The sequence below is a fragment of the Rhynchophorus ferrugineus genome, unplaced genomic scaffold, assembly GCF_030347505.1.
Source record: "Rhynchophorus ferrugineus isolate W39M unplaced genomic scaffold, kcgeb_rfMv2 rfM11, whole genome shotgun sequence".
Lineage (NCBI taxonomy): Eukaryota > Metazoa > Arthropoda > Insecta > Coleoptera > Curculionidae > Rhynchophorus > Rhynchophorus ferrugineus.
The window spans coordinates 2811910-2823243 of record NW_027472590.1 but is presented as its reverse complement, the minus strand read 5'-3'; the positions used below and the strand labels follow the sequence as shown (position 1 = coordinate 2823243).

The window sequence follows — 11334 nt, the reverse complement described above, 5'->3', positions numbered from 1 at the left end:
TTACTTTTATAGCGCCATCTATATGCAGAGATGTGTAGGTAAGTTTGAATATTTATTTGTTTTCTTAGGTTATGACGCCGTGTCAATGTCAAAATGTACGGTGTATGGTAGGTTATAATAAAACGAATAATAGTTCAATTACATGTTTTTATTTAGACGAAACTTAAAAATAAAAAACGTTCATTATTTATGACACGTATAATTTTTGGTAGACCTTAAAAAACAAATGAGTATCCCTATGAGAGATAAAGTATTACAAACTATAAAAATAAATATGCTGTAAGGACAATTTGCGATTATTCATTTTTCTTTTTAATTTCTTTGTGCAAAAACACAATATCGATATCAGTCTATACATTTTCAATGTATAATTAGGTCCAGTTAAATATACAGTGAATCCAAAAAATAGCTTTGTAAAAACTATACCTATAAATACATGTATATACAGTAACAAAACGTATAAATATATCTTCTTTATATCAGAGACAAACAGGGATCTGAAATCGATCAAGAAATCCAATTGATTTCGTCGATTTAACGAACTCAAATTAGAATAATAAGTTTATCTATAGTAAATATATATGTATATAAATCTAAACAGGATCACAAATAAACCTTAAACTCTAATGAGAAATGTTGTTGGATTCTGGCGTAGGAACTAAATGATTTGATGACCTAGTTGGCGATGGTGGGCTCGTTGATGAACTAGGAACCTGTGAACATAATTTGTTGCATTATTATATCATGTTAATTATTGAGGTTATGTATACTAGCTTCGACTTGTAACGTATTAAAACGATATAAAATTATTTTATGACATAATAGTCGTTTTTAAGCTTATATCCTATTATATTATGACATGATAGATATTCTGTATAAGATTTATGGCTTTTTTTCTGAGTTGTATTATGATATTGCGTTAATATTGAGGTTATGTTCGCTGACAATTAGATTGATACTTAAATTTGGTGCGGCAACGTTGCATTTTAAATTTTGATGACGCGCATTGGCTGTTTTATTGGAAGGACTATAATATATATTTTTAATGTTGCGAACTTTCGACTGAAATTGACTATCGACTGTTTAGTAATTGACTACATTTTACTATCGACTGTTTTAATCGCTATTTTCGGTCCGACTGATTTTGTTACTATTTACTATTGACTCTTTCGTCGTTACTATTTTTGGTGCTACTAGTTTCATTCTATATATATATAATATTCTATATATATATATATTATATTCTATATATATATATATATATATATATATATATATATATATATATATATATATATATTTTTTTTTTTTTCAACTGTTTCTACAGTTCAGTTTTCAGTTTCAGCTGCCACTAAGGTTATGTTGAATAATACTGCAACTTTACAGCTATTGTTGAGAGTTTGTGGTATAATTTAGTGAATTGATTTGTGAGTTTATGTTCAGTGATATCGTGTAATGTTCGGATATGTGTGAGTTACCTGCATGGACATTTCAATGTGAACAGCGGAGGCCGCAGCTTTGGCCAAGGAATTTCTTCTGTAGTTGTTGGGATCTAGTGATGGCTTTCTTCTGCTGAGATGCCTCTCCACCCACCTCAACATGGTGAGCACTGAATCCGTGGATGGTAAACGACGCTCGGCTGACGTTTTGATTATATGGGAGGATGTGACGCGGAACGTCGCCGCCATACCTTTCAGTGCCTATAACCAAAACACAAAGCATCTATATCAGAGACTCTATGAGTTAAGATATCGAGGACTTACGGTCATGGCATCTTCGTCAGTAGCATCGTCGCCAACATAGATGATGCGGATCCTCTCGCTCCAGTCTACGCCAAAGGCCGTTCTCAAGATATAAATGGAGGCTCTGCCTTTGTTCCATTGTACTGGCGGTTTGGCTTCGATGGCACAGTGAGCTCTGCCCACGGTGAAACCGGCATCTTCGATCATCTTCGTCGCCTGCTCCTCCAGAATCGCCCTGAAAACGATCAGCTATCAGTACCCGAGTTCACTGGGTCATCACCGATGCTGCTCTTACCTCATGTGGTGAGGTGTCTCCCGGAAATGGAATGTGAGCAGGGCTCCTTTGTTCTCGACCCAGGCGCCGTCCTTGCAGACCGTTTCCTGCAGTTGCCGCATCAGTTCGCGGACTTTCTTCTGGAATTCTGCAGGCATGGGGTGCACGAACTTTGTCCCGTCAGGGTGTAGGATCTCCAGTCCGTGATTGCCTGCATATGTGATGCCCTCGATACCAACCTGATAAAAATGAAAAGATTCAGTGATTGCTGATGGTTGATTGATGATCTATGACGATTTTACCATTTGTTTCACGTTGTCCACGTTACGACCACTGACGATGGCGATATACACGTCAGAAAGATTCGAGAGCCTTTCGAGAACCTTCTTGGTTTCGCTGGGTATTATGGCCAAGTCGGGATGAGGTGCTATTGGTGCCAGGGTTCCGTCATAGTCGAGCAAAAGAGCTAGTTTAAGGGAATTGCCGATGTATCTGAAACATACGATAATATTCATAGGAGCTTGTTATTTTTTGACCATGAGACAATTTAAAGACTAACCACTGCTAAAGGCAAGTATCTGAGACAACAAATTGACCGAAGAATAGAACGTTCTGGACTGATCTTCTCATCAGTCTCAATTGGAATCAGGATAATAAGTTGAAAGTTCGGGAGACTCACAAAACATCATACAAAAATATCAAGATGGTTACACAGTGACCAAAAGTGTAAATCATCCAGCAGATATATGAGAACTAGTTACATAGAAGAGAAAAATTAGCAGAAGATGGCAACAAACTAGGGATCATAAAAAAATAATATATTTAACAGAAAATCCCAAAAGCTAAAAGAAAAATCAATTAACCTCTATCTTTAAGAGCCATCAGCATCTGAAGAGATTAAAGAAAGTGTTCCATAGGATGGATATGAGTGTCATAGCTATCAATTCTGGACATAAAGAAGAAACAACAATGTTTTGGTAAATGTGCTATGTGATTTACATCGATCAGTGATTTTTTTTGGAGAATTGTCATAATAATAATAATGGAAAGGACCAAACCTTCCTTGTTTGATGTTTAAATGAACTGAGGACTTAATGCAATAAATGTTATCGTTGAATTCAACTGACTTGGCTAAATATTCATCGAAATCGTCCAGAGTCACGGCGGGCATGGAAATGGACCCGATGTCGTCGTGGTCCTCCTGGGTCTGGAGCGAGCCCATGGCGCTGAGAAAACTCTTCGTCCAGTAATTGACGTCGTTTAGCTTCTCTCTCCTTCTCAGGTAGTTCATGCGCAGGATGCGTTCGTCTTCGGGCATGGTCAGGGCGCGATGGATCACCTCGGAGGCGTCATCGATCTCGTACGGGTTGCAGATCAGGGCTTCGTGCATGGTTTCGCCGGCACCGGCGAATGGCGAGACGATGAGCACGCCCGGGGGGATGTTTATCTGACAAGCGACGAACTCCTTGGCCACCAGGTTCATGCCGTCCCTCAACGGCGTCACCAGGCCAACCGCGGAGTCCCTATAGAAGGCGGCCAGTTCATCTTGAGACACGCAACCGTAGATATAGCGAATCGGCGACCAGTTCGGTGTGGTGAAACGACCGTTGATCCTACCGACAAGCTGGTCCATTTCCTCCTTCAACTCCTGATATTCCTTGACGTCGGTTCTAGATGGTACCGAGATCTGAAGCAGCGAGACCTTCTCCAAGTGTTCGGGATGTTTCTCCAGTAATTTCTCGAAGGCCAGCAGTCTGTGCACTAGACCTTTGGTGTAGTCCAACCTGTCCACGCCCAAGATGATCTTCTGGTTGGTCGAGATGAGTTTGGGCGCTTTCTCGGCCAGCTCCACGAATCTCTCGAAGGGTATCCCGATGGGTAACGGTCGGACTCTAACAGATCTTCCACCGTGTTCCACCAGCAGGTTCTTGCGGTCCACGCGACAGCCCAGGTTCCTCTGGCAGCAGTCCACGAAGTTCAAGCAGTAGTCGGTTATGTGAAAGCCGACCATGTCGCAGGCTAGCATACCCTGTAGGATCTCGTCTGACCAGGGGAATAGCCGGAAAATGTCCCATGGCGGGAAAGGAATGTGTAGGAAGAAGCCCAGTTTGCAGGAGATGTTCTCTTCCTCAGCATACTGTAAAGGAAAACGTCAAATATCATCAGTTCTGCCTCAAGAACATTTATTGAGAAAAAAAATTAAAATGTTCCATAGAATGGGTATGAGTGTCATACTAGAACGTTTTAATATGACTACTATGTGATTTATATCGATCGGGGATTGTTTTAGGAATTACCTGCGTATGCACCGGATTTAGCACTCAGTGATAATCTTTTATTTCGAAATCACAATGAGTTTAGTACTTTTGTGAAGAAAATAATCAAAATCGAGACAACGTATTTTAGGAATTAACTCCATATGTGCCGGATTTAGCCCCCAGTGATAATCTTTTATTTCGAAATCACAATGACCTTAGTGCTTTTTTGAAGAATAATCAAAATCAAGACAACGTACATGAGAGTTAGTTTTAAGAACGTGGTAGTACCTGTCTTATCCAGTTCGCTGCCAACATTAGATGGTAATCGTGGACCCAGACCAGCGGCACCTCCCCGGTGGTTTTGGGCAGTTGTCTCAGAGCTTTCAGGGTGCACTCGGCAAATTCCTTGTTGGCGGTGACGTAGTTTTTCCAGTGTTCGCCCTTGAAGCTGGCCCTGTCGGGCATCGAGTGGAACAGCGGCCAGAAGGTGGCGTTGCAGCAGCCGTTGTAGTACGAGTCGAAGATCGACGGGTTGATCTGCACCGGTATGACCTGAAAATCCGTCGGGAATAACGCGGATGAAGATCCTAAGCGCTAGTCCTCCTTACCTTGTCCGACTTCAGACCGGCCGTGGGGGTAATGTCTCCCGGATCGCTTTCCGGGATGGGTTCGTTCGGATCCGTCAGGTGGATGCCGGGCCAGCCCACCCAGAACCCGTTGCCGTTGATGACCACGGGAGCGACGGCCGTTACCAGGCCTCCAGCGCTGGAAATCATTCGATTTAGCAACATGGCGTCGGTAGCACTTCCAGCGTTAACGTCCTATTTTCATTACGGCATATCGACGGGCAAATATTAGCTTTACCTGGATCATATTTCACGGTCATGTCAAACCTACCACCCCCATTAACTCTAATAACGTGGATTTAATATCAAATACAAACAGTCGACGTTACTACCAGGGCCAGTCTACAATTATGGAGAATGGAAAAATCGATTTTTTCTTTTAAATAAGTTCGAAATATATAACAGTCCATGTCAGCGGATTAAAACCATTCTTCTCGCTCTTTCTGGTGTAAAAAATAACCAAAAACTCACGTATTACTGAGTCTGACTAGTAAGGAGGATGTTCCATGACTGTGGTTTTGTTTTCGCATGAAAATAGAAGAATTACCACCAGTAGAAGTTTCCCCATGTTGAGGACTTCACCTGGATTATTGAAAGAACTGCCGCGAATAGCAATCATCATGATGACATATATACTTAATGCCTGTTTAAGACTGAAGCATGTTTCGGAATGCTTTAAGGTGACACAAATAATTATGCTCAAAAAACTTGACAAAACTGCAGGACAAGTCGAATCTTACGGTACCCGCGGCTTTGAAAAAGTGTTTGAGGAAAACAAATACTGCCCTGCAATATTCCTGGATGTCTCACAAGCTTTTGATCGGGTGTGACATTTGGGATTAATCTGTAAGATGAGGAAATTGTTACCGGGTTACTATTGTCATTTGCTGGAGTCATATCTTTTCGGAAGAACATTTAGAGTATCGCACGAAATGGCGTTCTCGCCGGCACTATAGGGCAGTAGAAAAAGTACAAGTGGCAGTCAACAAAATCTACAAACGGACTAAAGGTTTGAAAATATACTGGTTAGTCGGAAGATATTCTTAACTTGATCTAAAATCAAAGAGGTTCATTTATAAGACAATTATAAAGCCAATTTGACCCACGGGGTGCAAATATGTGGTTTCAAATACTAAAAATTCAATTCAACTAGTCATACAACGCTGTCAAAACAAGGTTCTTCGATTGATTACTAGTGCCTATCGCTGCGTAACCAACGAAGAACTGCACGATGACCTGGAAACCAAAAGGATTTGCGAAGTTATCCAAGATTTCGCCTTGAAACATTAAAGAAGATTACTAATGTGGAAGCAATACAACTGCTGGACAGCGCGCAGGATGTCAGGAGATTGAAGCGAACCAAACCATACGAACTTATATAAGTGTATACCTTTAGTGTAAACTATAACTATAAGTTATTATAAATATATAAGTTATTACAAATGAAATGTAGCAATAAATTAATTTATAAATAAGATTGTATTAAGCGTATCTAATAAAGATGTTATAAAAAAACTTATTCATATTCACTTACTTATTCACAGCTATACAAGGTTATTAACAGTTAAAGGAGGAGTATTTGAATCAATCAAGAAGAAAATATTCTTAATATGTGAAAAATAACCAAAACCTCACGTACTACTGAGTCTGGCGAGTCAGGAGGATCTTCCATAATTGTGGTTTTGTTTTCGATTGAAAATTGAGCAAGCACCACTACTACGTGAAGAGTACAGGCTTCCTCATGTTGAGGACTTAGTAAATCTGTCCTTTTCTATGAACATCTTCTCTACAGGTATATAGCAATTCGCAGGGTTAAAATAGTTAAAGGGGTATTTAATTCAACAATGTGTTAACTAAATGACTCTTATTCAATTATTCAAAACTATTCACCCAAATTTTGACGAATTCGCAACTAAAGTGTTACAGTGCTATACAGCAGTTCTATCAATAATGGTGGCAATAGACTTCTTTATCACAAATAATAATATTAAAACATCATTGATGGTTTTAGTTCTCGCAACTACACGATATAACAAAAAAAATTGGATTAATTCCAACAACCATAACAATATTTTAAATTATCTTACGTACATGGTGCTTCATAATAATTTATTTAATAAACATAAGTGTTACACAATATGCAATATTTTTGCACAGCGATGTATGCATATGTTTACTAATTTTAATATATATATATATATATATATATATATATATATATATATATATATATATAGCCCAGGACTTGTTTGTTTATAATGTATAACAAACCACAAGCAGTCACAAAAGGTTAAGTTATGACTAAGGCTGAATATTATTTTTGTATTCGGTTAACATTAAGTTTTTATCGATAAATTTCCTCAAAACCAAACACCATATTGTAAACTTGCCTGCGCAATCTTACCCGTGAAATATCACCCAAGTAAACCGAACATTTAGTGTGCATTTACGCGAAAAAGCAATACACGTTTTTTTTAAAGATGAAGACATCCGTGTTGATATAATATAATATATTCTCGATAATAATCATCAAATATCTTAACGGATTGGACCGGCATTAGGGAAATAAATCTTGTTAAAAAAATATGGAACTATATCAATTAAGTAAAAGAAACAAAACAATGCTTTGTATAATTTAAAAGTGTTTCATTACTAATTGTTAAACTAATCCATGTATTAATTGTGATGTTATATATGGAGCCTTTATAACGACTCTGGAGGATGTGAAAGAGGCATAGAGTTTTGTAAAAGTGTGTCAGGTGATACTCTATTCTAAAAACAGTTAAAGACAATTTCGTGGATATCACATGATATATTCCATATATATTTTTGGGCAAACAGGGAGACCAATTATTGACCAAGTTTATTGGGCTGAAATTGTTGAGAGTTCACTAAAAATTTGCCTCAATGTTAAACATGAAATGGCTAGTTACTTCGTGATCAAATATCGAAAAAATTGAAAGCCTTGGATGGGAGTTTCTGCCACAGCCAACATTATCAATTATATTTGACGAATTTAAATATCAGAGACCAACTCTCTTAGTTTTATCATCTGATGAGCATTCTCTTCATTATCCTCGGATGTCACTACTTTTTGAACATCATGGCGTATAATATTTAGTGGTTAAAAACGTGGATTACCTTTACGAAGCTGCGATATTTTGCTTGTAACGAAATGGCGAATGCGCCGCGCGATTTGTTTGAAACAAATTGGTACTCACCTGGCTTTCCTGACGAGTTTGCCGTCCTTGTTCCTCTGCAAGACGAACGGCAGACGATTGGATATAACTATCATACTCCCAGACGAGGCGACGACATCTACGGAATTAATCTTAACGTTATTCGATCTCATTTTCGACGTAATCTATGTTTTAGCAAACAACAAAAAGCGAAAACAACGATCTACACTAGAGTGGCCGTTTTCCGGGGGCCGCGAAGCTCATCAACACCAAGACCCGCTCGATTCAACCGACGATCTACGGCTAGATCAACGCTATTGGTCGACGTCGTTTTATGCGAACCGAATGACCAAACGAACTGGATCAACAACAGACCTCGGCGCTTCTTTAATGGACAAAGTCGATTTGCCCCGGGGGTCATGGAAGTTATCTTGTTCTCGGCTTGGTCAATATCTCGCTACAGTAATTATTCGTTTTGTGATATACATAAACAAATTCGATAAAACGGAGCGAGACGCGTGGATCATTATCCGAAGCGAGCTCTCTACGTTTGAATGAAATCACGACTGACGATCAGAAGCACGGACGCGCTCTGTCATTTTTTTCTTTGAACGGTATGTTACGTCTGACGTCGGAGTAACAAAAGGTGCAGTTTTTGTGGCGTTTGACCCAATTTTATATATAAAAATGAATTGATCTTCGTTAGTCCCGCTAAGACTCGAGAAAGGCTGGACCCATTTGGCCGGTTTTGGTTTTGAAATATTCGCGGAAGTCCAGGGAAGGTTATATGGTGAAAAAATGTGAAATAGATGCCGAAGTAATCATGTAGCTTCTGTTTTTTGTAAGCTTACCCCATCCCCCCACCAGTCAATGTCGTGCACTTCGATGGAACCAACGTGTTACGACAAAACAATTTTAAATACTTATATTTTTGTATTTCCCAACTATATAACAGGTCCACGGAAAAGTCCCCGGCCTGCCATAGTAAAACACATTTTTTTAGCAAAATTAGTTTTTTTATTCAACATAATTCCCTTCAAGGGTAATACATTGATTATAGCGACCCTCGAACTTTTCGATACCATTTTTGTAGTACGATTTGTCCTTTGCTTCAAAATAGGCCTCAGTTTCGGCGACCACCTCTTCATTTGACGAAAATTTCTTCCCAACGAGCATTCTCTTGAGACCTGAGAACAGGAAATAGTCGCTAGTGGCGAGATCTGGAGAATACGGGGGATGAGGAAGCAATTCGAAACCCAATTCATGGATTTTTGCCATCGTTTTCAGTGACTTGTGACACGGTGCATTTTCTTGGTGAAGCAGCACTTTCTTTTTCTTCAAACGCGGCCGTTTTTCGGGGATTTCGTCCTTCAAATGGTCCAATAACGCTATGTAAGAGTCGCTGTTCATGGTCCTTCCTTTTTCAAGGTTTCAATGAAAATTATTCCATGCGCATCCCAAAATACAGACGCCATAACTTTGCCAGCCCACTGATGCGTCTTCCCACGCTTTGGAGCGGGTTCATCGTATGCAGTCCACTCGGATGACTGTCGATTGAACTTCGGAGTGAAAGGATGGAGCCATGTTTCATCCATTGTGACATATCGACGCAAAAACTCGTGTTTATTACGCTTGATCATCTTCAAATCCACGCGCGGCACCCACTTTGCACAGAGCTTTTTCATATACAAATATTCGTGAATGATATGATGTACACGTTCAGTTGATATCTTTAGAGTGTCTGCTATTTCAATCAATTTCAATTTACGGCGATTCAAAATCATTTTGTGGATTTTTTAAATGTTTTCGTCGGTAACAACCTCTTTTGGGCGTCCACTGCGTGACCGCAATGTTTTTAACAATGGAATAAGGAATTCAAAATACGTAATCCCATCTATGTTAGAAGAATTCAGTGATATCGTGTACTCAGGGTATTGGTAATTAGTATGAGTAATTAATATTTATTTTATTTTTTTCATTTTGTAGAAAACATCATTTTATGACTCAATGAACACGCATTATTGGACCCTTTCCAAAATCCATCCAATAATCCGGTTTTTTCGCACAATATTTTCAAGCGCGTCCTTCAGATATATTTAAAAATGAAAAAAAAAAATCCGCACTAGAAAATTCCTTCTCTAAATTTATTCCCGAAAAAAAACCGTGCCAAAATATATTAAGGATTTTCTGGAAGACTCGGATAGTTCCACGGCGATATGGCCGGAACGTTTGGCATAATCAAAATATTGTTATTATGGTTCCATCGTATCACGATCAGGACGCCTGCTACACATTCGCTGGATAATGTCCAGATTGAAAACGGGTTTCTTGGTATTTTTTTCATGTAACTGACCATAGTCCGTAGTGGAACTATATTTAGATAGAAAAAAAACCGTTCCTGTCCCATAATTTATATCATTCGCGCTACTGATTCATTGTTATTGCGCTGGACCGATATAGCAAGCCGGCGCAATATAAACAGACTCACGCATTTCAGATGCAAAACAGAAATATTTCTGTTTATATTTCGGAACATTCGTCGAATCACGCTTTCACGAGATGACCAGAACGGTACGTTGGCGTAGCATCGATTGGAGAGCAACTGCTTTTAATAGTACAAGTCGAAGGTTGCTAGAAAATATGTTGTCAGAAGAATTACGTTTTTTTTTGTACACTGATTGGATATACAATATTTTTAACGGAAAAAAATTTAACCGACTTCAAAAAATAAATAAGTAACTCACTAACAAATAAAAAACATTCAAATTAAGACTTTTAACACAAAAAAAATGTTTTAAAATAAATCGTGCACATAATAATCATTATAATAACTAAAAAAACCAAACAAAAACCTTATTTAACCTGTCTACTACACGTATTTTATATTCTACTATATACACACAATTTAGCTTAATACCTACCTACCTTTTTAGTGAGTTACTTATTTATTTTTTGAAGTCGGTTCAATTTTTATTGTCTCTTTTTAGTGTTAGATATTTATTCAATAATTTACACCGTTTTTTATTTAGTATTACAATGGGTAGGCCAAGTAATGGTGCACCAAGCTAAGAGGAAAAATTGGAATAAAGAAATAATGATTGAAAATAAGGAACGCTTCAGATCCCTGGGTCCGCTACCTAGCCTAGATGAATTGACAAATATTCTAACTAATATAGGACAACAAGGGGTTGCTTTCCTCGCTGGGACTCGAACCCGCGACCTCCATTTAGGAGCTGGACGCTCTAACCATTACAC

The 11334-nt window shown here is 38.6% G+C and overlaps 1 protein-coding gene across 6 annotated transcripts in view; it reads right to left on the bottom strand.

Moving 5' to 3' along the window:
* Nucleotides 1-133: 133 nt before the first annotated feature.
* The window catches only part of Tps1 (Trehalose-6-phosphate synthase 1), a 46834-nt gene continuing 35633 nt past the window's right edge, over nt 134-11334 (bottom strand). For all 6 annotated transcript variants that reach the window (XM_076418050.1, XM_076418054.1, XM_076418053.1 and 3 more), the window contains exons 2-10: nt 8122-8218; nt 4883-5039; nt 4563-4826; nt 3144-4153; nt 2319-2508; nt 2038-2255; nt 1764-1977; nt 1479-1700; nt 134-713 (exon numbers count right to left, since the gene is read on the bottom strand). In XM_076418050.1, coding sequence (XP_076274165.1) covers nt 624-713; nt 1479-1700; nt 1764-1977; nt 2038-2255; nt 2319-2508; nt 3144-4153; nt 4563-4826; nt 4883-5039; nt 8122-8218 — 2462 coding nt within the window. In that variant the 3' untranslated portion in view covers nt 134-623. The remainder of the gene's footprint in view (nt 714-1478; nt 1701-1763; nt 1978-2037; nt 2256-2318; nt 2509-3143; nt 4154-4562; nt 4827-4882; nt 5040-8121; nt 8219-11334) is intronic.